The sequence below is a fragment of the Gadus chalcogrammus genome, chromosome 20 (assembly GCF_026213295.1).
Source record: "Gadus chalcogrammus isolate NIFS_2021 chromosome 20, NIFS_Gcha_1.0, whole genome shotgun sequence".
Lineage (NCBI taxonomy): Eukaryota > Metazoa > Chordata > Actinopteri > Gadiformes > Gadidae > Gadus > Gadus chalcogrammus.
This window is the reverse complement of record NC_079431.1, coordinates 17,976,045-18,002,816: the sequence shown is the minus strand read 5'-3', so window position 1 is coordinate 18,002,816 and position 26,772 is coordinate 17,976,045. Positions and strand designations below refer to the sequence as shown.

The following is a 26,772-nucleotide window of genomic DNA, read 5'->3' as shown; positions in this document are numbered from 1 at the left end:
ATGATGATGATGATGATGATGCGATGCATAAGCCACTGCTGTGAGCTTCACCATGCATACAAGACAGGACCGTCACGTAGCAAGCACAGTATGTTGAGGCTGGGAAGCACAACATCCACACATCTAGCTTTGACCCCCAACACACACACACACACACACACACACAACCCCATCCCACCCTCCCTGCCCTCCCACCCAATCTACACCCAGTCAAAGTTGAAGACGATCTGATCCTCGAAGATGGCGATGAGCAGCATGAGGACGAAGCCGGTCATCAGGCCCAGGTTCTGGAGAAGGAAGTGGCCCAGCTGGCAACGCTTGTGCTCCTCGCTGTCCCCGTGTAGCATCTCAGGCAGCTGCAGCAGAAGAACACGCAGGTAAACAAACTGGGGCACCACATACTGTTAGCATAGCCTTGCTGTGTGTTAACTCAAGTTGGATTCAAACGTGTGTTTTTTGCGACTTATGTTCAAGAATTGTTGAGGGAGAGACATCCCTGAGTACAGCAGTATTGGGTCAGTGGTTTTCTATTTGTGGGACTATTTAGTTGTTAGCTCAGGGGGAGAGTGACACGGTTCCATGTCAACATAGATGAGATGAAGGATTAAGTCAGTGCACTAAAGCAAGCTGTAGCCGAGGACAGAGGTTCCCGAACGCTGACATACCCTGACCCATCTTTGAAGGTACTTTAGCCCAGGACCCACCAAATACTTTGTAAAGCAATATATTCCAATTATTATGAAAACATATTTTTAGATAATCCATGGTTTTGAAGGTTCATTAAAGCAGTACCCAACCTCTCAGGCTTCAAACACACAAATGATCACATCAAGGCAATTCTTTGGAATGAATAATTATTGTTGCTCTCCTGTTCCGTGACGTTGGGACCCTCAGTGAACAGAGAACCCCTGTGGAACGTACCATGTCCACCAGCGCCACGTAGAGGAACATGCCGGCGGTGACGGCGAAGATCCAGCTGGTGACGTTGTGCGCGTACTGGCCCACGGCCGTGCCGATAACCATGCCCACGTACGCCATGAGCGCCGACAGCAGATTGTACACGATGGCTTGCTTCACAGACATCCCCGCCTTCAGCAGCACCGCAAAGTCCCCTGCAAAGCCGCGACGGACATGGGAGAGCTAAATGAGTGATATCCCATCTGTTTGGAAACTAAAAACGACATTCATGGCATCGTTAGGGAGACAGAAATAGTGCACATTTGTTCGTCATGCTTTTTAGAACTGCGCCTCATCAGCACAAAATACCCTGATCAAATATGCCAGAGAAACAGCAGGGGATAAAAGTTGACGACGTGAGGTAACTACAATCCATTAACCATTATATAATCCACCGTCCCCTAGAGGCCTGGGGATTGACATGTACCGAAATGAATACTCTCAGGGAAGTTTTTGCTTGCGACTGATACCGACACAGTCTGTATTGTAGTCCTCTACCAGACTGAGCATTGAGCCTCATGTAAGGCTACGACTTTACAGGCAGTCTGCAGTCGCTTGAGCCCTCGCCAAGTCCCAGAGACCTAGATCTGGACACAAACGCAAACCCTTGGTCGTCAACAAGAGTGATAACCAAGGCCTACATTCCCCTCACAGTGTCACCAGCGGCCTCTTTCTCTACACTAATCATCCCAGTGAGTATATGACTAGTGTGGACCCAGACATCACTCAAATCCTTAGCATGGGGGGTTGATGTTAAATAGGCCGTAGGAAAAAGAGCAGGGGTGACTTGTTTGAAGCCTTCTAGCGCTCTTGTTTTTTTGTTCCTCCCATCTGTCACTTTTTACTTCCTGTTGCGTTTCCCCGCGCTCATGCTTTCCAGTCAGTCCGCCGCTGAGAGGTGCCAGCGTAAAAAAACAAAACAGCGCCGACTGCAATTAACACACCCATCACTGACAATTAACTTCACTGTAGGTGGTTAATGAGGCCTCGTAATCTCCATTATCTATTCGGGCTCCCATCTGCACACACGTTTGGGATGTGCCCAGCAATACAGCTCAATTGCTTGGATTGGCTGAGGGAGAACCCTACTGGGCTGTGTGTCTGTGTGGGGGGGGGGCGTGGCTTATCGTCACAAGAACACACACAAAGAAAATACTACATCAACTCCACGGTCTTCTTGCGATCGCAGGAGACCTTTCGAGTTTTCAAGCTGAACCCAACCGTCTGGAAAGTTTGTTTTTTCCCCCAAGGCTGCGGAGAAGCAAGCAGCAGCGGAATAAAGCCCACACAACAAAGAGCTGATAGAAAAAGAGTTTGGGGTCACTCAGGAGCCATGCAGTTCAACTAAAGACTGGAGATGGCAGCCCAGCTCCCAGCAGTACTTCCAGTACACAGTGAGGCACTTTGTTCTGAGACCATCAACCCTGGAACACGACAAGAAGAAGATTGTGTGTTTATTCAGTGAATGGCGGCGGCGTGTTACTCCCTACAGTAAGCAGTGGGAAGCTGCTCACCAACACGTCAGGGAGCAGACACTGAAACACACACATGCCTGTTAGTTCTGGGCCTGAATAATCAAACGTTCTGATATTTGTTTATTCGATTCAGTCGAGGTAGCAGTAGCTACCATCAAAATGGCCAAACACGGGAAGACCGAATCATCCTTAGTTTTGCATTTGGACATCCTTCAAATACTTCAGTGATGGAATTGGCCAGACCCGCAGAGACCGGCTTTAACTGAACTGGTTATAATAATAATGAATGAATATTTTTTAAATGTTCTAGGGTTCATCGCAGGATTTTGTTTTCCATGGTGATGCTGCCATTACATTGTCCATTTCAAAAAGGAAAAATGGTTTTAGAAGGGTTCTACCAATGAACATATTCAGCAACTATTTTGAGTTCAAAAGATACAAAAAAGCTCTACGCACCAATAACAATGGGTTGGTTATTTAATAAAGAAGTTTTATCCTTTCATCCGTCCTCCACAATAGTCTTTGTGAATAACACTAGTCCTGCATTGCCATTTCATCAGAACTTTGCACAATGTTCAAACCCCCTTATGTGTAGGCTACACTCAGACTGTGAAATCATCTTCAGACACTGTAAGGCTACATTGAAGCTTTGCTGTAACTGAGGAATTGGACAAATACGTGGACCATCAAACCCACCGACTTCCATGCAGCAATCCTATGTGATCTTGTCGTTTTGCTTTTTGCGTTATTAAAATAACATTTCAGAAATTAAAAAGGAAAGGAAAGGAACACTATCAGTATATTAGCAACGGATGGAATTTCTCGTCTGCAGCAGTTCTCTCCGCAGGCTCAGATTCATGCATTGGATGATATGCAGTGTGAATTCACTTTTCTCTGTTCTTTACTATTTCAGAATATTCATAGCTTTCAATTATGTATTCGAGAAAGACCTTATGCCTATTGGTTGGCAGACTGCCTGGTCTGGACTAACAAGACTGGTTTACTCAGCAAACACACAGAACAGGCCTAAAGGGAGCTAGCGTCATTGTTGACGCCCCCCCCACACACACACACACACACACACACACACACACACACACACACACACACACACACACACACACACACACACACACACACACACACACACACACACACACACACACACACACACACACCTCAAAAGAGACCAAAAAAAGAGAAACTTGAAAGAATAATGCCCTCCATTAGACAGATACACTATGTTAGTGCTACTTTGTGTTTTTTCTCATTCAATTACTTTTTTAAACCACTGATCAATACTGATCAATCCGATGAATAGTTCCCAAACACAACTGAGTGGTACACACTCAGGAATACTGATTGAGAGTCCTGGTCAATCGTAGCTCAGTCATTGAGCGATTACAGGTGTCTGTGCAAGTCAATATTTTTTGGACAGATTCACTTTTTAGGAGCATCTATTCTCCATGAAGAAATGGAAATCCTTGTATCCCCATTCCAGCCAATGAGAGGCCAGTCATTGATGAATTAAGGATCCCTCTATTTTGGACACATACAGGAAGAATACAGGGTAATAGGCCAGAACGTGTGCCGCAGTGGCTCACTGTAACTACTAATGGAATTAGGGTTGAATGGCTGAATGAGAGTTAATACGGGTTTTCCACAGTGATAGGTGTGTCAATAGCCACCGACGAGCCACTCATCCAACCGCAAACAAAACCCCTGTTTATCGGAGGAAGACATGGCCCTCAACAGATCTAACAACCAGAAACTAAAAAGCATCTGATCTACTCAATACCTTAACATCCAATCAAACCGCTACTCAGGTGAGTGGAGGCTTAAGATAGACTTGTGTTTATCTCCTCTGTTGTAGCAGTGATTGATTTGCCGACACGCGGGTGAGGTGGGGAGACCCTGGCGGCGACTAGCAAGGCTAACACGCTGGGTGTTTAGGACGGGATTTTGACCTGGGGAGGGGGGGGGGGGGGGGGGTTGCTCAACTGTACTTACCCAGTTCGTGGGGCAGCTCATGGCAAAAGACGGCCACCGACGTGCTGATACCTCCAGTGATGTTTGCACTGAAGGCCGCACCTAGAAAAGGAGAACAGCCACGGGTCAAAGAGACAGCCCTCTCAGGTCTAACTGAGATATAAATGCTTTTTTGTTTATTGAAATATTCTATATTGTTATTGATATAATGGAAACATGTGTCCCCCGCTGCTTGGAGAAAGAGGTTACAAGGATTACTTACTTATTACTTTGAATATTTATACAGCTCACATAATCTTGTTTGATACTACAATAAGCACCATCTTGTTGGGCTGTATCATAAGCACTGCGAGAATGAGGGCGCTATTCCTGTTTGCAATATTGTTCACAGCCTGGGGATGTGATGGTGATTTATACTTTTCAATATGCATTTCTGTAAACATAAATATATACATGTATGTATTCTTCCCACAAATTAGCATATTTAAAATTATGTATTAAGAAACAAATTGGGGTACTAACACCACATTTAATTGAAACAAATTGACTAATCCTACTAGAACCACCTTGAGCAGGGTGTGCGTCTGTGTGTCTGTAATGCGTAATTCCAACACTCGTAATACTACAAGCTGAACCCTAGCCCGCCCCCCTCACCGATGGCCAGGCCGTCGCTGAAGTTGTGCATGCCGTCCCCCATGATCACCATCCAGGCGATGCTGGCGATGCCCGCGTCCTTCATCTCCTGGTCCGTGTGGCAGTTGCCGCCGTGGGAGTGGCCGTGGCCGTGGGAGTGGCCGTGCTTCTTGCCCTTGTCCCTGGTGGGGGTGGTGGGCGCCAGCTCTGCGGGGGCCAGCGGGGCCTTAGCGGAGGGGGACTCGGGGGGCTGGAGCTCGCTGAGCTGGGTGTCGTTGTGGCCGTTGTCACAGGAGCCCACCGTGCCGCCGTCAGCCCCTGTGGAGACGGAGGGGAGCCCGGCGTTACAACTTACCCCCGCTCAAGGTGTGTGTTGTAAAAGGTAGCGGTGCTGGGGTTGGAAATGCCGTCAGTCTTTGTCAGGAAATCTGATTGTAGATTTGAATTGTAAATGAGAATAAAACCCATTTCCACTCTTCTATTCTCATGGTACATCATAATATAGCATTAAACAGTCTGCGCTGATGCTAGAATTATTACGGAGTACAAATGAATGATGCTAGTGCGCTGCTGTACAGGTGTGATGCTGCGTAACGCCGGTATGGCGTGAGCCTCTGACCTTTGTCCAGATGCTTGAGGTTCAGCCACTCTGTGTCAGAGCGCCGGTTCAGCTTATGGTCCGACAGCTTTCTGCCGATCTTTCCTTCTTCTCCCCGCTTCTTCCGGGCACAGAAGGTTCCCTGTGAAGAGACAGACTGCATCAACCACCCTGTGCAGTTACTGTAATCAAACAGAAAAACAATTAGCCTACTGCCCTACACCCCCGCCATTCACACTGCCTGCGAGCCAAGCCAGCATAATGTAAGAAAAAAGATCCTCCTCTTTGTCTCGTAGGATAGTACACCAAAGAGATATTTGTTGTTACGAAGATAATTCATATAAAGATCATTTATTAATTCAGGCACTGTTATTGGTTTTGCCCCGAACCAATAACGACATGGGGTCCTAGGAGCCGAGCGCGCCGCATACCCCTTGGTCTTTGTAGTGCTTGACCATGCCGATACAGTGCTCGATGATGAACAGCAGGTATATTCCCGCCAGCGCCGTCAGGCCCTTCCACACCCCGTCGAAGGCTGTCAGCCAGTCCTCGGGGGCCCCTGCCGCAGCCGGCTCCCCGTGGGTATGCTGCCCCTGAGCCTGGAGGCGGGAGAAGAGAGGGAAAGAGCCATGGATAAATAGAGCAATAGAGTAATGGATGCACAGAACGGTGGACGATTGGAGACGGGATAGGATGGAGAAATAAATAGAGAGGAAAGAGGAGACAAATGGAGAGCGAGAGAGAAATATAAATGGTTATTAGGTCATCACGACCACCAGAGGGGGTGTCATTCTGGAGATGGGGGGGCCACTTGTTGAGCCTCTCCCGGTGGCCAGGCGCTGAGATGGAGATGTTAAATAAGATGGGCAGGCTGGCTGTAGGAGCTCCTTGCCGAGGATGATTGTGGGTTATGGTGAGAGGGTAACAAGGCGACAGATTGGCTGGAGGAGCGGGAGGGAGATCTCTCAGCCCAGAGGAGGAATGTTCGGTCACAAGAGGTGCAGGGAGAGCCGTCCCCCATCACCAAGGAAAGAGGATGTCACTGATGGGGAATGTCACGCTACCGGCAGTTATGGTAATGGTGGTGTTGGAAGCGATAGCTCCTGTTGTTCAATGATTCAATGGTGTTGGAAGCAAACGGCTATTTGTTACTCTTTGAGTTTGTCCAGTAGAAAATAGCTCTATCAATGTAGTTTTCTTTTGGACAAACAGCGATTGCTGGGAATGTTTCTTGTGGAAAAAACATTCAGACATTTCTGTGATCTCTTTGGGAGAAAACCCTTTAAAAAAAAAAAGGACCCAGTACACTCCTTAGACTGCCCCATTACATCGTTATGGCAAAGCAAGAAAAAGCCATTATCAAGAGGCACAGTAATCAACACTGCGTGGATCAGGGCGTAGTACTGGGTTGGAACTTCTTTGAACTGTATTGACAATGAATAAACCCAAAGAGTTTACTGTCATAAAGGGCCGAGGCCGTCTCAGTCAGCAGAGGCCGTATCAGTCAGCAGAATCTCAGTTCCCCCCCCCAAGGGGAACTTAGTATCTTGTGAATAACATGTCATATAGGGATATTTCCATGGCAGTACTCACGTGGGGCAGCAGGTGCAGCAGGGCGTCGCCACTAAGCGTGCCCACGGCCAGCGCCACCAGGAAGGTGAGCAGGAACTTGAAGCAGGACTGGTTGAGGATAGGCACCAGCACCACCCCCAGCAGAGACAGCAGGCTGATGATGGTGATGGACACAAAGCCCCACATCCACACCCACCCTGAGGACCAGACACACAGCGAGAGAGAGTGAGAGAGAAATTGTTTAAAGTTAAGAAACATACATTTACTGTAGTGAGCTACATAGTCCTTTAGCAGATGCTTTGAGTAGAGGTGACCTCCAGTAATACATGCCTTTCTGGATACTCTGTTTTACAGATAGGGCTCAAGGTTGCTTACATCAAGGCTGCAGACATTGGCGATCAAAACCCAATCGTACACTGCGCACTCTCACCCCCGTTTGTTAGTGTTTCACCGTAGTTACCTTTTTCTTTTACATATATATTATTGAGTGAAAACTCATTATCCATGTGGCCTCCAGTGAATAGTTAGGTATAGGGTTGGGAATAGGGCTGGATATTGCCAGGTACCTCACAATTCAATTAGATTTTTTCTTTCTTTATTTTTTAATGGAAATAATCGATTTAAAAAAATAAATAATTGTAGTGCATTGATGAATCGATATATACCCAGCCCTAGTTAGGAAGCAGGCAAAAGCGAAGGCATCTCAAGTCTCTCATGGCTGCAGAGAGCCCCAGAGTTAACTAAACTGGTTTAAAGCAGCAGGCACAATGTGCAGTTCATATATCAACACCGCAGTCCCTGAGAATCTATTCCACCTGTGAGTCCTTGAGATGACACATCATATGTAATATACTTCGTACATATTATGGATGAAGAAAGGAGTGCAGCGCGACATTAGAGGAGTATCTCTCTCGCATCATTTTTCATTCAGGGCTGAGGACATAAGAGCCAAGAATATAATTTGAAAGACCGAAAAAAAGAAAAAGAAAAGAAATCATACGAGTCATTTAAATTGTCGGTGTGCTGTTTTGGAAGGACATGCACTTTGCAGTCGGGAGGCATAACCAAAGAAGAAGAGAAAAGTTTATAGCAGCAGTTACAGAGGACAAGACGTTTAATGTAGTATGAAATTCAATGTCACGTAAGAACCGGCGGTCGGCTTGCTAAACAGACACTGGGCGATTCATTGCTGACACTCAGATATGGCAGTAACCATCAGCTGAACGGAGAAGCCAGGCAGAGATACAGTGAGGAAGAGAGAAAGAGCTGGACAAGAGTGTGCTTGCCATGCTCATCTTGGAGGCAATTTAATTCAGCAATGCATTCTGGGTAGCCTCCCTGTTGGCACTTACGCCAATTTAACTGCTGTGTGCTGTGATCATGGTGCAGAGATGATGCTGTTCTTGTTGACATGCTGGTTGTCCCAATAGTACAATATAATTATTTATCCAAGCCTACGTTTAGCAACTTCGCAGTACAATACACAGCAGCTGGGGTCTGGTAAAAAATATATATTTACAGTGATGGACTACTGGCTCTTGGAACATAACACACCCTGCTGTATTCTCTACACCCCAACCACATTTCTTGTCAGGGAAATTATAATACCGTTATATTCATCAGATCGTAGTTTGTACTTAATCAAAGTCCTAGACACCGGAGCTTTAGAGACCTGAACACCAGAATAAGTGTTTACGTAGATCACCTGCTAGGCTACGTAGGAGGGGGGAAAATCAACTCCACCAATTAAATCAGCTTTAAGGAAAACGATTGACTGAAACAAGATTAATTCACTTTTTGCTAAATGAACAGCAGAATTGAAAGCAAAATCCCCAAACTATGACACGGCAATACAAGAGAACCGTAATGCATAAAGCAGATGACGCCAACTTCTTTCACTGAATAAACTCAAAGAAGGGAGAAAAATACATAAAAACAAAATAGATTAGACATCAATTCAGACAGAAATCTACATGTGGAAGTCCAACAGCGCAGGCTGGCTGAGGGCCCTCCCCAACTCATTAAGTGAAGCCCAGGTGCTTGGGGGCGAGCACAGAGTGATGTTTGAATGAGTACTAGTGGAGGGATTTGATCAAGCTGTTGCTGTCCACCTAAAAACAGCTGGAGGATTAAACATCATCCCCTTGTGGATGTCCGTCGGACAGATAAAAAAGAAGAGCTAGTCCACTTGGAAAACAGAAGGCTTGTCTGGCCTCCTGCAGGGGCTAGGCTAACAAAACAGACAGGGCTCCATGCTGAAGTGGTAATTACACAGCCATTAGCCATTAGCGTTGGTAAGCCTGGGTGCTAACGCTGGTGCTGTGATGGCTTTGCATGGAGCCGTAAGGGACGCAAATACGGGACTGCAGGAGTATTCAATGCAAGCCGTTTTCCCTCAAGATCAAATGAGAATCCTCCAAAAGTTCAGAATTTATGAAGAGCGCCTTGGCAAGAATTCCTTTTCAGATAGGAGTGGATGAGTGAATGATCACACAGCCCAAAACATGTCATTACACTTTATTTAATCTGCCTAGGGGTTCAACCACCCAATCAGAATAAGATTTTTATGTGCAGTTCATGGAGTACTTTATTATTTAGGATGAATTGTGTGTGGTCTCAGAACAGCCATACTAGAAGTATGATACAACAATAACACAGTGCTTATGAGCAAATCCACAGTTCCACTTTCTGCTCCGGTCTGTCACGACTCAAGTAAAGATCCCCAGCTAGGGACCAAGGATTAAATTAATTATCTCATTGCGTCTGGATGTGTCACATCACAGCACTCATGTTGTCATTACGCCTCAGTGGTGCATCCATTCACCCCCCACAACGTGTTCCTCAGTGAACGCCTGAGCAGCTTCTCATTTGGAGGCGCTCAGTGCTTGGGTTTACAGGATGCTGTAAATCACGAGTAGTATTCTCTCAAATCACTGCAACTCATCTACTCCTCGGTGTCATTACCCCAGCAGCACCAACAGTGGGTGGTGGTAAGGGGGGTTTTCGGGGTAGCCAGGGACTGTGCAAAGGGAGAAGAGACGCGTGGGGGCTATATGTGTGTGTGTGTGTGTATCCTTTCCAATTAGCAACCACTGGAAGCGCTGGTTCAAAAAACGGGCCAATGTGGTCGCTTAGCTTTCCTAATTGGTAAGAAAAAGAAAGACAGAAAGAAGGAAAGACAGAAAGACAGAGAAAAGAAAGATTGTGAGATGGGGCGAGATAGTGGGATATAGGCCCGCGAGACACCAACAGGAACGGTTTTATGAGCTCCCCCATGGAAGTCATCAGGGGGTAAATGATAGGTAGCTTCTCGACTCGCAGTACCCCCGTGGTTGTGCCGCGATGCATTGTGGGAACACACGCTGAGCCTCGGCTCCTCTGCTAACGAGAAGGCGCCACTGATGCTGCTGCCCTTTCCCAATGTTTTCAAGCCATTCTTCCTCGTTGGCAGAGATTTTATGGGTGCTTAAGTGGAGCAGTGCATGTAATCTGGGTGTGGGTTTGTGTGTGTGCGTGCGCGTTCGTGCGTGCGTGTGTGTGTGCGTGCGTGTGTGATAATTAAAGCTGTTTGAACCCATGGAGTTTGGTAGTTTCTCCATTCTTTCCCTGGAACTTTTCCTCCCAGCAGCTGGTGAGAAAGGCTAATTTAGTTGATGGTGCAGAGCACTGGAGTCTAGTCTATTAAAGATGTGGCGATGTGACTCCCACCAAGCGCTGGAGGTTATTCCTATGAATCATACACATTGATGAGACCAATTAACGAGAGCGGGAAAACATGACAGACTTAAAAATGTACAAATAAATCCCCACCGATTTTCAGTGGAAGCCACTGCTTCTCCGCCCCCATTGGCCGATACAGTGGTAGTGGAGAAGAAACATTTGTTGGCGCCAGACTTAATCAAAGTCCCTCATTAGAACCACTCAAGGGGAAAATTTGAAAACGTGACCCTACCTTTGGAGGTTAATTTGAAAGTAATCGCAAAAAATAAAGTGATGGTCTACAAATATTATTTTGCGATGCCTAAACGGTTACCCTGAAATTCTAGCCGCCGCTCTGAATAACAATAATGCTAGTTGGGGGTCGCTGCAAACAGGAAGGCTGTGTCCATCCAGTCTTGGCCGTATACATAATACACACACAATGAGCTCTGTTTCGTCACAAACGACATAATCAAGCCATGCGCTCCTTCACAAAGATTTGAAGTTTAAGGCCAATTTGTCATTGGATGAAACACCCGTTGTAGGGATGGGCCGATGGTCGATTCTATCAACAATCGACGATAGATGGATTCCATCGTCGATCGTCTCAAGTTGCCGATGAAATGCATATTTTTTTTGTGATCGTTTTTTTAATTGCCAGAAAAACAGCGCTGCGGTGTGCTGTGTGTGGTGGCTTATTTTACAGCTTAAAAAGCCCCCGCAAATTGTAATTGGTTTGAACAAAGGTAAACGGTTGAAAAATTAATTGGTTATGATGTTTTGAATTGTCAGAGGTTGACCAGACGGCTTCAATGAAACCAACTGAAAGTAGTAGAAAGGAGTAGTTGCATCCGGCGTTACATGAAACGGTGATATTGACGACCCCCTTGATAATAGTCTTTAAGAAAAAATGAGAAAATAAACTGAAAATGTATAATGTAATAAATCAGCTTAAAAATAAGTGAATGAGCGGAGCGGAGTTAGTTGCATCCGGCGTTCCATGAAACTGTGATATTGATGACCACACGACCCCCCCCCCACCAGGTTACACTTTTGAGACACAACGACTGTGACATCATGGTTATCAACTACAAGTACCGGTAGTATAATCTGTCGAGTCGTGTGAAAGTTTATAGTTTTTCAGACATTTCAGGAGCGGTTTGTGGGCTACAAAACATTCTTATTTCATACAAAACGGTCCCCAGCACCTGCACACAACGGTTCCCTGCGAGCAACGACTACCACACCCATTTTGAAATAATGATGTTTTGAGGCGCCTACAAATGCTCCTCTGTTCCAGTGGTAGGTTTAAATGTCTTATCAAAAGGGGATACAGGCAAGAATGCACCGCCAGGAGAAAGAGAGAATCCATTTATTTTTCTACTGGGCCATTGAATGAAAGGAGGAAATCTTGTGAAAGCAAGTGAAACTCACACTCTATATTTAACTACGCCACAAATATCTATGGGGAATTAAAATGCATTTGCTAGTTTCGAAAGCCTTAAAAATCAGGGCTCTCAGAATGAGCACACTGATGTAGACTGTGTTATCGTGTTTACAGTGGCGACTTTATAGGCTACAGGCAGTTGGTAGAGACGGCCTTGGCCCCGAAAGGGCAACAGTTGAAAACACAGAAGGGGAGGCAAACTGTAAAGAACAGCACCCAGATCATAAGACCGCCTTGCAGCTCCTGGCAATACACAAAAAAGTAAATCATGACGCTGCATCCCTGACCCCAGATCTAGTAACATAACAACCCCAAGTCATGGGGTTGTGGGCTTGTGGTTGCAAAGCCAGACCAGGCTGGTTTGTAAACATTTATGATGTATTCATGTGCCTGAAGTCAGGCAGAAGGCATGAAAGCATGATCAACAAGCGATTGCCTATTGGATAGTATAATTTTCATCAGTTAAATTTCTATCAAGTTAATTGAATTAAGTATGAAATCAAGAGGGATAGTTACGTTGGCAAAATTGTGGGTCTGATGGCCTGATGAAAAAAAAAAAGAGTATGCTGCAGACAATAGTGATCAAACACGATTCCTTTCGGTTGAACAACCTGACCTTTAGAAAGTGGCGTCCGAGATATGTAGGCTACTTACCAGAGTAGACGTGATCGATGTCTTTCTGCTCCACCTCCAGCTGGTGGAAGTGGCGGATGCAGAGCCGCCTGTCTATCTGGTAGAGCAAGGCGGGGCACAGGTAGGTAAACTGGGCCTGGGAGATCTGAGAGTCTGGGTTCAGACCGTAGTACCTCAGCAGCTGGGTCAGGTTCAGACACTACAGGAGGAAATGGAGCAACATAATAAATCACTGCTATGGCTATTGAGCTACTGAGCGGACCCTCTCTGTGTGAGTTCCACTATATTATCATACTCAAAAGAAAGTCCAAGTGGTTCAAATATAATATGTTTTGTTATAATAACCTAAAATCTAGGGAAAAATAATGAATAATAAATAGCCCAGCGTAAACTTGTTTTAAGATAACAAGTCTCTGGATATCACAATTAACATTAAGAAAAAGTTTCACTTTAATAAATTTTTATTAGGTCACTGGGTAGGCATCCAACAATGCCTCGCCAACCCTCATTAACAATAGATACATTCATAGTTCATTGAGACATAGGAAAACATTGGAGAGTCAATTGCGTTAATCATAATAACACATTTGCAATAAATAATCGAGTATTTAGGTCGTGTGAATTGATTCATCAACTAAAACCCACTTAATTTACCCGCTCCTAGCCAAGTGCTTGCCAAGCTGTCTAATAAATAAAAAGAATTAGGAGCATCTAAAAATAGAGATTATTCCCCTCAAAATCCAAACTATACATGGCACATGGGCTTACCTCTTCGTGATGGTGAGCCACTCCCCTTAAATTACCAGGACCTGATGGAGCTGAGGGAGTTGGGGGGAGAGGCCCCCCCGGTGCTTCCCTCTTCCGTTTCCTGCCCGGACTGTGGTCGTGGTCGTGGTCGTGGCTGTGGTCGTGGTCGTGGCTGTGGTCGTGCTCCTGCTCATGATTGTGTTCAAGGTTGTGTTCTCGGTCGTGGTTGTGTTTCTGTTCATGGTTACGGTGCTGCTTGCCGCTGCCCTGCTCCCCCGGTAGAGTGGAAGAGGCGGTTCTGTTCCGAGCCCGCTGCCCTCGGTCCCTGGTCGTCTTCCGGGGCCGCTTGGTCCGGCTCTCTGCCGCTGCGGCGGTCGGCGGCTCGGACTCTGGGGACGTAGCCTCCGGGAGATGCTGCTGGGGGGCTACGGGGGGCTCCGTCTGGGCTGTGGGGAGCTGCTCTGGCTGGGTGGATGAAATGTCGGTGGTGGATAGTGTTTGCTGTGGGGGGTCATGATCGTGGTCGTCGAGCTGTCGGGAGACGTCTGCCCTACTGACAGGCATCGCCCCGTGAACGTGCTCCTTGTCGGGGCTGTGAGCGTGGCCATGGCCGTGCTTGTGCGCGTGGCCCTTGGGGTGGCCGGCTGAGTGTTTATGCTGGTCTTGTACCTCGTGGGCGTGGTCTGGGTCCTTGTCCTGGTCGTGCGTGTGGTTATGGTCCTGCAGTGGGCCGCCGTCGGCCGTCGGACTGGCCTCGCTGTCCTGCTTGCTGCACTTTATTGTCGCCCTTTCAGTGTGGGGGTGATGGTGACCGGCCTTTCCATGGTGGTGGCCGTCAGTGGGGAAATGAGAGTGAAGCCCCTCCTGCACGTCCAGCATGTCCAGGTGGGCGACATGATCGTGCCCTAGTTCCTCGTGCTCGGCGCCCACCACCTTCACCTCGCCAAGGCCCAGGCTGACTAGCAGGGTCTGGAAGCCCTGAAAGTCCAGCCGGCCCTTTTTGCCGTAGCGCTTGAATAGCTGCTGGACGTAGAAGTGCTGCTCCTCCGCTAGCATGGACGCGGTGACCTGGCTGGACTTGGGGGACGGAGTGGCGGCTCCGCCCACGTACGGGGCCTGGGAGATCTGCAGGTCGTTGTGGACGTGGCCGTGGCCATCGCCATGTGGATGCTCGCCGTGCTGGCCCTCCTCGTGACAGTGGACGCACTGGAACAGGAACGTGAGGACACACAGGAAGCAGAACTTGGTGTGCACATGGACACGCATTGTTCCTTCACTTCTGGTCCCCTGTGGGCAAGACAAAACAAGTGTTATTCTTCATAAAGGAAGTGTACATTCCTATTACATACAGTGAGAGTAGAATTGAATGGGCTTCAGAGAACAAAAAATGTGTGACTTGTGAGTGAGTAGCCCAGGGAGATCGAGTTCTTCTGGTCAGGTGATTCTCAGGAGGGTAGAGAGAGAACCCCACGGCGAAGTTTGAACAGTAAACTGTACAGTTTGAACAGCTTCATAACAGCACTGTTATGGCAACAAATGTGAACTATATAAAATTCTAGGAGGAATGAAACCTCCCCAAGAATCACAAATTATTTAACAGAAGTGAAGGCTACAGTCAAGCTGTAATAGTTTTGGCTCAAGGGTTAAGAGAAAATATTTATAAATATTATATAGAAAATACACAAAACTAGAATTTAAGTCCTTTTAAACACACGACAAAGTGTCTGTCCAAATTAGCATGAATAGAGTTTAGCGGTTTAGCATGAGCTTAGCTAGCAGGTAACAAGGATCAGACAGTATCCCTGGCATATTGGTGGGAGACTATGATTTGTCAGCCATCTTCAGTACGCCCACGCTGCATAGCCACTCATAGCTTGCCTGTCATACCATAAACGACAGACTCTTAAGACTTAACCGTCCAAACCACGCTGACAACTCATTCGACAACCGACTTCTCAGGGGGTTAAACTGCAGACACTATTTTTGCTGAGAAAAAGGCTGAAGCCAGGAATATGGTCTAGGGAAGGGAAGTATACGAAGAGGATATTATCCCCATGGGCAGGGAGAAATCTCCTTCAGTAACCGAAGCATCTTGAATTCAATTTGAATATAATATTCCATGATATCTATTTACTCTTCAGCAAGATTCAGTAAATATAATATTTGTTAATAATAAGACGAATAATAGGTCAAACGATATATCGGGATGGGTCTAGGGCCTATTTTCTTCTTTGATTGGATTTAGATTACTTGTAAACTTAAAGCATTATCATAAAAGTTTGATTTTAGGTAAATACAATGTTGTTGAAAGATTGAAAGTTTACAAACACATTTTCCAAATTGTTTGACTTGCTTAATACTCCGAAACTCTCAGCAGGGAGTCAAACACCCTAACCACTTGACTACCTTGCATAGCAACCTCAGGCATTGATTACATATATAACCATCCTCACAGATGTCAAGAAGAGTAAGAAGATCTGGTTCCATACATTAAGGGGGAGATTCAAAACAACCCCACTCCAACCAACTGATATTGCTTTGATTTACCTGCAATTGAAAGGCAGCTTGACATTTTAGACAACGTAGGGAGTTAAACGCACAAATAAATAATATCCTAATCAATTACTACCGACTTCTATGCGGAGTATATATGCTGATGAACTCTAAGCGTGGCCCTTGTGTATTTCCAGCGAGCTGTCGTTACCACGCAAACAAAATCACAGACAATCACAGCAGGAACAATTAGCTCTCTTCGGACGGCTCCATCTCGCACAAAACAAATATCACAAGATTGCAACACATTTGAAAACAATTCCAGTACATGATATCAATCTGAAGGGTATAATCAATCTTAAGTCTATTTGAGCCTCCAACTCATATAATCGAAGAGCAAAAAAACGAAAATAAATACAGCATACAACAGCAGTGGCAAAAAAATGTGAACCAAGAACCATTCACTTCTGAACAAATCGGAGCCGGTCGGGACTGTATAGAACATCAGCATTCTGGTATGAATCGTCCTTGAGGAACAAGGGACTGGGGTTACTTACCACCGTTTGCTCTTCTCTGGTGAAAAAGTGGTGTTTGAAATTGAGGTAAATCAAGGAGTGTGAAGTGGTGTCTCTGGGTTGCAGACATTAAGTAGTGTGACAAGCTTGCTGACTTCATGGCTGCAGATAACACACTGTGTTTATAAACATGAGCCACAAGTGACCTTTGAACCCCGGAGCAGATAGGGACAGGGCAAGAATGGAACCTTTTTGAAAGCACACACCCTCTTCCCCGACGCCGGGCCAAGGTTTACTGAATAAAGCCTTTGTTTATGCTTATGACATTTGAAGGGAACAGAATAATCATTATATGCCTGTTTTTATTGTGAGAACCTTTCTGGGTAAAACATAATGTTGACTAGCTTTTTAACATTTGTATGTTCTCTTTTTTGCATGTCATATGGTCAGAGTAAATAGGTGAGCTGAATCTATCATAAGTCCCACAGTCACTTTGTTTGTAAGACAAATAAAGTGTTTCTTAAATAGCAACTAAACAATCATTCGTAGCCTGTGCCTTGTTATTAATTTGCTCCACAGGCACGGAAGTAATGACACAGCCATTTACTTGGTGGGATTGCAAGGGTCTATCTGTGCACGGTGGGTTTGAACTAATGTGTTGGGTAATTGAACCAGACAGGCTGACCGGTGCACTGATCCGGACACACTGTCTGACATCAACACCACCACTACCTCTTAATAATCCCTGCTTGTTCTGGTCTCATGACAATGTTGGAAATGTGCAAAACCCTGTGATGTTGACGTTTACTTGGCCGTTCATATCCCACCGCCGATGGGAAAGCTCTGCCATTTTCCAACAGCAGTACCGACTGAAGTTATGAAATATACAGTATATATTTCTTAATTACCTGAAATATTGAATCTTTGACTCACCATAATATTAGGCTCCCTCCTTCTGACTTATCTGTGGATTCAAAATAAATAAATAAAATAGTTTATGTTTACTTTGGTTCAAGGTTTCCCTTGAGGCACTCATCATAATAGTCACATTGTAATGCTAACCTTCAGCTTAAGATAGATAGATGGATAGATGGCTAGAGGGATAGATGGATAGATGGATCGATGGATCGATGGATATATATAGCGATGCGTTTGTCTTTTGTACACAGTTGCCCCAAAGAGCAAAGGTTCATTGAATTTATATTTCAAAGGATGATCATTCAATTTAAATTATGATAAAAAAAATAACTTGAAAGTGGTCTATACAGTAGATCTCTTTCAAGAGAGGCACCACATTTGTCTACACCAAGTTTTACCACATAAGTTAATCATTTACCATTTGGCACACCATTTTTGAATCCCTGCAGCCCAAATTAACAAATGATGTGCCAATCCTATCGTCAAGTAAGTGATTCAAGCATGGTGATTTAAAAAGGTCTAATGTGTAGTGTCTGTTAATATGCAGTTGGGCATGGGGAAAACCCATAACAGAACGTCACCTAAACTGTTCCCTGCTCATTTGTAGAGATGTTGAGTGGCTGGTGTTGAGACCAGCTAATCCAGTTAAATAAGTATGCTGTTCAACAACACGTATGTGACACGCAGACACACAATTGTAAAGCTAGGGTAGGCCATTTTTTTAGAAGCAATTATGTACGTAACTGTTGAAAGTTACGAACATGGACTCTTGGATATGTTTTGGGTTGGACACTTTCAAAAGCTAGCGTTCTCTTCCTCGTTTATCCAAGTAGCCTACCCTAGCTTTACCTGCAATATACGATTGAATCATAGAAACGCACAAATATTGGGCAAAACTAAAAAAAAATCTGAGTGTACAATATTAAACCAGGAAATAACAAGGGTGTACACTGTGGTGGTGTCTTACCGTAGCACTGATTTTCCTCGCCTCGCCTCAGTCCTTGTGCTCATAGGAGGTCTTCAACTCAACACAAACGGACACACTTGAGCTGCCAAAGAGGAAACACAGGGGAACTGATTAAATCAATAACAAGTACTTCATGGATAATCCTCATTATTTACCTTTGGACCTTACTGATGCAATAAAAGGATACAAATGGTTAAATGGAATAAGAGTATCTTGTAGCGCCACTGAAATTCTCCAAAACATTGACTAAATAATGAACTAAACTAAATTACATAATATTTTAACCCATTTTTTATTATCAATTCAATTAAAAAAACGATGACCCTTTATTTTTTGCAAAAAAAGACGAATTTAAAAAAACATACTTTGATGATTGTAATTTCCCATAATGCATTAGGCATGGCAAGGTTAGGATGCAGGGCCAGGAATACCAACATTGGAAACAATCAGCAAAAAAACGTCCTTAAGAGAAGCACCGCATTGAAATCACTGATGTCCACTCTCATGACTGCTACAAGAACTTCTCTAATCAAAAGGGACCCTGTACTTCCTCCAGTTACTCCTTTAAAGATACAACACAAGAGAAGTAGGGTGGACTCAGACCCTTAAGCCTCCTCATGTGATTCTCACATGGAAATTCCTCTTCCAAGGCCAGAGTCTAATGGAGTAAGGAAGCTAGTGAGGCATCTCAACCGCCTCAGTCAGATAACCGCCATTCAGAAAGAACCTACTCAAAGTAAATGATTAGTGCTAGAAGATAAACTAGCAACAAGAATTCAATCAAAGCATGGGGGGGGAGCACAGTCTCCGGATGAAGAGCATATTCATCTTAAACTATAGAAGTAGGGGCTGCAACTAATTCTTGAAATTGTTAATCTAGTGGTAATGTTGGTGAGGATGGTCCTTAAAAGTGGAAAAGGTGTATAAAGTGAGGTGGATAAAGAGCCCAACAACTTAAAGCTGAGGTAGGCAATTTGTAGCAACAAGCCCGAGGAAGGTAGATTTTGAAAGTATCCAACCGAAAACATTCCACCCCTCTCGGCTGGCCTCCCTCCAAAAGCAACCCCCCAAAATATGACATAGGGATGACCTTTTGAAATAGGGATGGGTACCTTAACATTAGGGCTGAACGAATAATCAAATTAAAATCAAAATCGCAATGAAACAGAACACGATATGCAAATCGCAAAGGCTGTGATTAAACCGTTGCAGACTGGAGATTCGAGACTTATATTTATTTTACAATTCAATAGTTAAATAAAGATGTTATATCAATTCATCTAAACACATAGGCCTGGCCCAAAAGAAAAAGCAGTTTATATGTTGACTACTTCCAGTGTTGTGTTGTCATACTAAAGAATGATTTATTGCTATTTTAGTGAATAATACAGAACATAAGGAAGTTAATACATTTAAAAAATCGCAATCGCAATATTTTTCAAAATAATCGCAATTTGATTATTTCCCCAAATCATTCAGCCCAAATGGGCCCCAGAGCTAAATGATTAAAGACCGAAGTATCGATAAGCTCCAACATACCCAGTGCGGTTCAAGACGAAGAAATTAGGGAAAAATATTTTCTATTGATTTAGGCTAAAACGAAAGGAAGGTTACGTACCTACGAAAACTAAAGCAATGGTTGGTTGTTCTTCATTTGTATTCAAAATAACAGATGCCGTTAAAGAACTGGATTGATGAGCATAACTAAATATTTTTGATAAAATGTAGCAAGACCTGTACCTGAAACTCAGGTCATGCTCAATGAACGAATGAAAAGAGTGTGCGTGCAGGTAACCATGTAGGTAGGAAGACAGACCGGTAGACCGTCCAACCTTTCATTTTGAGTTTTTGTCACTGAATTATTACAAGCCTTCAACGGCTATTTATTTATTTTATCAGAGGTTTTATTTATTTTAGGCTGCTGAGATAATTTCAACAAATATAACAAAAAAAGTTAATTCTCTATTATTTTTCTGTTATTCTAAATTAAATTGCCTACCCTAGCTTTTAGTAGTCTGTTTTTTAAAATTATGGGAAAATAGGAAAGCAACCAAATAAACACATCTGTATTTCTAAAAGCTATACTATAAGCAGCAAAGAAGGCTAATGGTTTCAGCAGCATTTTCATTATTTAGTAATTAGTACATTACTTTGAACAGACTGGTAGGTCCATAATGAAGACGATGGCGTATATGCTCCAGAATGCATTGATTAAAACAGATCAAAGAAAAAGGCAGCAAGGCTGAGGGAAAAGGTAACTGCTATTAAAAGGACATTATAATTCATCCAGAACCCATGAAGCCTCAGTCATACACAACATTGATCAAACAACCACAAAACAAAGGCAGGGTCCTCGGTGTCAATTAGCGTCTTTTAAGGTAATCCAAAGACTAAGGGGTTGGATGTGTTCTTGGGGCAGTCTGGCTGATTACGCGTATTTGAGCGGTAGGGGTGGGCCCAGATGCATGTTTGCGTATGCTTAAGTGAGTCGCTGTGCAATTATGTGCTCTTTTTTGGGCTCAGAAGCAGGAAGATTCATATGCGTGTATGCATGTTGCTCAGAATATGTCCGTGGGGCCCAAGCACACACCATGTGACATCGGGCAGTTATATTTATAGTTATAGTTTGGACAGGGATATTTGCCTGGTTCTCAACTCCTGTTATCCAATAGTTTTTGAACAGACCATTCTAGCTAAGTGAAATGAAGGATGAAGCTGCTTCTTTGTCATGAATGCAGGTAAAAAAACTAAATGTAACTTAATTTGTTTCCTGCGCAGTGAATGGCAAAATATGATCATAAATCTAAAATAGTGAAAAATATGAAATTATAACTTTGTTATACGTCAATCAGGACGTGACCTTACTACTAATCACGAACCCACTCATTTGGTGCCTGGGATTAACGAAAAGGTAACAATACCGCAAAGACTAGCCTGCAAATAATGTAAAAAGGTTAAAGGTTTGATACCAAAAAACAGATGTACAAACATTGGGACGAACCCACCCGTAGTCTAACAGCAGGAGAATTAAAGTGAACAGAAGGTAAAGGAGTGGGGTGGAATCCCTAATCTGGGCCAGACTGTAACGCCTGTCCGCTCTATGTGTTCACTGCCCGGAGAGTCCTTTGGAAGTCGGGCGTCCAACCGGGTGAGCCTTTCAGACAAATCCGCACAATGGGGCTAATTAAGAAAACACAGACTTTGAAAAAAAATCTAAATTATGATTCCCAGTCTTACCTGATAATTGGCAGGTACACTGTAAAAATTAAGCCACAAGGAGATTTATGAGCCATGAGTGGAATTAAACCTGATAGAAAACGGTTCTTGGTCTTTGGCTCTCTTTGCTGACCGTAGACCTTTGTCGTCAAAACCGTAAAACCTATTGTGGTTTCTGTGTCCTGCGTCCTGTGTATGCTCATGTATTCCAACAATAAACAACCAAGGGCGTTTAAAACTGCTGAACATATAGGCGTGGGTTAATGCCATCAGTAAATACGCTTATTCCGGATTTGAAACTAACAAAACAAACGTTTCACGAAAAGGCTAATCGAGACCATGGGTTTTAATCGAGGAAATGTGGCCCCAAGTCCTGTTATGTCACATACCCCCACGTGAAGCATTCAACAGTGTTATCCCAGTATCCCAGTCTGCCTCTAAAAAAGAAAAACACCAAGTACTGGGCCAGTGAATTCCATTGAATAAGGTGTACTTTACTTTCAGGTTTAAGATTAGAAGCCTTCAAATGTTTAGGTGAGCAAGTTGTTTTGCATATCCTTACAAGGATATATTTGTATCCTGTGAGCATTAAATCAACAGCAGGGTCTGTAACCTTTAAAGAAATGGCCAAAGACAAACAGTGTCAGCATTTGGACCTCAGAATACAAAAACATTGATATGAATATATTGTTCAAAACAAAAGCAACCATAGCCCTAATACTCGTAGCATTAATGCATTTCAGTGCTACCTCAGAAAATAAGAAAAAAAAACTGGCTATAGCTATATTATGTAATTTATTGTATATGTTGGATAATCTTTTCCAGTTCTGTCAAAATAAAAAAGCCAACTCTAGAATAATTCAGGTTAAACTTAACAGTTGACTAACCAGCTTTTTAGAAGAGATAAGCCTATATGTACACCTGTGCACGGTTATAATATATTAAATCAGAATTGAATCAGGTCTCAATGTCAAATAGGTGTCAGTCCGTTGGCATAGGCTTCCTAAATCAAGTTGTTTTGGTAGTTTGTTAATAAATAAAATGTAAATCATCTACCTTAACAACCCTCTTAAACCCCACCTTAATTACTTTGTCTAGCCTTTACTCTTGTCCTTAAACTTTGGAAGCACACTATGTACAAGAACCCACTGTAACTGAAACTTACATGTTGCCTGTACCAGTCATAGCTCCTCTTTTGAGCAGCTGTGTGCCTCAATTTGGCTTGCCTGTCCTCCTGTCCTGCAGTCTTCCTGCTTTGCTCTTAAAGATTATAAATCATTTATATTTAAATATAACTAAATATTTTTTATAGAGCAGCAAGAGCAATGTTTACAACAGCATATAAAAGCCATAATATCTCAAATGTGTGTAACAATAAATAAAATATTGAATATTTCTGATATTAAAATATCTACAGGCAACAGAGCACGGCTCAAATACTAACTCTTGACGTCATGTACCATGCCGGTCAATGGAGAAGTGCATAGCTGAACAGTTTTTTTGGGCATTTTCTAATCTATTTTGTTTTATCACGGTTACAAAAATAAGTATTTTTCTTTTATTTCACTCTATAGTTGTATACATGTGACAAATACAATTCTTGAATCTTGAGAAGTCCTCAATTTAGAGAAAAAATAGCTAAACTATGTATTTGCATTCATTCCAAAACAATGTGAACATTCCACTCCTTCTTTTCTGGGCGTCTGAGGGCCGTTTCTGAGGGACTCCAAGGGGCACTGGCGGCACGGTTTGTGTGGACGTGTGAAGCTGTCTGAGCTGCGGATAACTGCTGCGTCCGAGAGAAAGTTTAGGTTTTCGGACACGTATAACGTTGGGGACGCAATTCATATCCAACATTGCTCATCACAACGACGGTACTAAAAGGGTCTGTGGGGATACAAGTACAACAACCTCCTCATTCCTGAGACTCTCAACCCAAAATGTATTCCATCTTAAATAGTGGGTTCACCGGCTCTTTAAATTGACAAGCTAACCTACCTTATCACCCACATTATTACTTCTAAAAAACAGGTTGTCGAAGAATATACTAAAAGGCACTTCTACGTCACACAGAGAACTACCAGCTGGCGGAGCAAGAGTGGAACGTTCACAAACTGGTTGGAAGACACTGAAGTCTTATTTTAGATAGTGATAGATAGTCAAAGTGATTGTCATCACATAGTCATTGTGTGATCCATGATGTGTCGATGCAAGATATCTGGAAAATTGGCAGCCCTAACTAGAATCAGACTTCAGGTTTAACTTTAGATTTCCATTCTGGAAGGGTTCCCTGGTGTGAATTCCCTCATGAGCAGGGAGTCCACCATTACTAAAAACAAACCATAGGGGTTCTTAAATACACACATGATATCATGTGAATGAGTTTCGAGAATGCTTTCACTGACCCCAGGCATACTGCAGTGTTGGGGGGCGGTCGCACTTCATCAAGCTAGTCATGCTCAGGGGGGTCTGACAGGATGCTTAAAGGTTTTCAGAAGTTTGTGTCACAAAGTTGTATTTTTTTCCCTGTTTATGTACATTTATGTCGCAATGTTCATAGCGATTAAAGGAGTTTATTCAAGTGTGAATTTAAGATTTAAAAACAACTTATTTGCTTGATGTCTTAGAAAGTGGAGTAGAATTACTACTAACCGCTTACCACCAGTAAATACAATATAATAACCTTAACTCCATAAATTCCAAGAGAGTAAAAGAACACGTGTGCATTGGGGAAAACAGAAAGGTCCAACACTGGGTGAATCTAGCATGGTGGGTAGAGAACCAACGAATAAACAGTCTTTTACCAGCGATACGAGACGCTTTGTAGGGCTGAACCATTTATTCCAAACAGTTGCTCCTCGAGTACATCGCTATGCCATTACTGTTCGTCAACACAACTTGACAGTGTGTGAAATTGGCCTTGAACAGGAGGAGACACCCGCTGAGGTTTCCCCAACACCCCGTCTCAGGATCTGGGACAACAGGACTCCCAGAACTATTGAATATAAGCATAGCTATAGTCACGTTGGAAGAGACATAGCATGTGAAGGCTTTATTTCTCTCCCATAATAATCGCTATTCCAAAGAACACGCAAGGAAGCTTCGACTGTTTCAATATGGTGAGATAAACCATCCGTTTTTTTAAATAAGCCTCAGAGTGTGCCATTAAGACAGAACTGACAAAGAGAAAGATAGTTTCCTTCTTGTTCACAATTCTCAAAGTCGTCATCATTTTGTCACACTTGACAACAAATCCAGACTTAATGGTATGGATTTAAAAACAATCCACACATAGAGTGCACATAGCAGACCAACCCACTCCGCCCACTTTAGACTCCCCGTCCTATGGTCGCTCCAGCCAAGGCTCAAACAACCAGAAAACCCTGCTAGTTTCAACCGTGCTCTTTATTTTGTATTAATTAATTGACTTCGTTAGTCTCCACGGCATGTGCCACCACTGCTCTTTATGTCTCCGAGGCTCAAGCCGCACTGTAGTACACGTGGTGCTCACGATACCAAGGGGAGCTAAACGGCTAACAGCGAAGTGGGTATTAATGGTCATTCATTTAACCAGGTAGCTCTTCTGGTCAATTGAAGCACCGTAAACAGCGATCAAGCTAATAGTAAAACTAGTAAAGGCACTCCCTCTTGGTGGACTTGAGCCTTTTATGAGGCAAGCCGACGCTAGCGCTGACCAGAGGAACTGTCAGAAACATAGCATAGATAGCTTCAAACTAGCTAGCTAGCTTAGACGACCCGCTGGAAACTAGCTGACAGGCTACAGAGCGACAACATTCAACATGAAGCCCCGTTTATAAACAAACTTAACACCTGAACGCCCGGTTAGGGTGGTCGGTGGTTAACGGTTTCTAACGACATGATGTAGTAAACGGCACCCGGGTCCATGTTGTGGGAGTGAATGAAAACAAATGGTTTTTTATATATATAGTTACCTCACTCGAGTGCCGTGTGCATCTCCTCTCCGCTCGGTACCAAAAAATCACAATCATCAACTCTCTTCATCCGCCCCACATGACTCGAACGCAGCACGTGCTGCGTTAAAGTCATGTGGGACGGCGGGCAAGGCAGGGGTGAGGAATGACTACTCCCATTTTTAAAACTGTTTGGTTGTAAAAATGTGTTTTCGTTTCAGATTAAAATCAGTATGCTTAATTTATTGTTCTGTATGAATGGCTCCGTTCAAGTTAACAGAAAATATAATATATAATGTAACAGCAATACAAATAATAGAAAAATAAAAAGTATATTTAGTTTAAAAAATATTTAAAGTAAAAAGCATTTAATAATTAGCATAAAGGACTAACAGAGATATTGGTTGTGTGTTGTGATCCAAACTCGAGTCAAATCAAGGTCGACTTATTTACACTAAACGCCAGGCTTCAGCTGACATGAGGCGTCTGCTTTTGTGTTTACATACCCATGTCGCATGTACCCGGAAAAAACCCTCCCTGTCGCCCGGTGGGGGTGAATGCTATTCATGGCCATTAAGCCAACGATTAATTAGCAGTATTTTTCTGCAGGTCTTTTGTCTTTTATCATCTTCATATTAATTTCTTCCTCCATATCTAACTATAAGTGACTTCAGAGTCTGTGCTGTAAACAGATCGTATGACGTCTATGTATTCTGACAGTCAGTTATATTATAAGTGAACATATATATCTGAGTGAGTTTTTTATTATGTTGACGATTATGATTATGATAAAATCGATATATTGAAAATACTTTGCTCAGACAGAAACAATAGGCCTACCAAGCACTATTCATTTGAAATCCTGAATATGTCCTCCAAAATCACATTTGATTGGTGTCTGAATCGTTTAAAGTTTGTAGTCTTTGATGGATGTGTAATTTATCTATCCCACTCTATTCTATCATTATATTTGTATGCATA

General features: G+C 43.5%; 1 protein-coding gene across 4 annotated transcripts; it reads right to left on the bottom strand.

Annotated features, from left to right (window-relative positions):
* Positions 1–200: 200 nt before the first annotated feature.
* Positions 201–25,880, bottom strand: slc39a10 (solute carrier family 39 member 10). Of its 4 annotated transcripts, none has more exons than XM_056579232.1 (12): positions 25,813–25,880; positions 18,644–18,725; positions 16,801–17,722; positions 13,772–15,037; positions 13,025–13,202; positions 7,246–7,421; positions 6,084–6,251; positions 5,674–5,794; positions 5,076–5,372; positions 4,443–4,523; positions 922–1,112; positions 201–356 (listed from the first exon to the last, which is right to left on the bottom strand). In XM_056579232.1, the coding sequence occupies exons 4-12, from the start codon at positions 15,014–15,016 to the stop codon at positions 201–203; spliced, it is 2,613 nt and encodes an 870-aa protein (XP_056435207.1). In that variant the 5' UTR covers positions 15,017–15,037; positions 16,801–17,722; positions 18,644–18,725; positions 25,813–25,880. The 4 variants fall into 4 exon arrangements, with proteins under 4 accessions (XP_056435207.1, XP_056435205.1, XP_056435206.1 ...); XM_056579230.1 differs by having other exon boundaries at positions 17,692–17,722; XM_056579231.1 differs by having other exon boundaries at positions 17,692–18,725.
* Between the last annotated feature and the right edge of the window lie 892 nt (positions 25,881–26,772).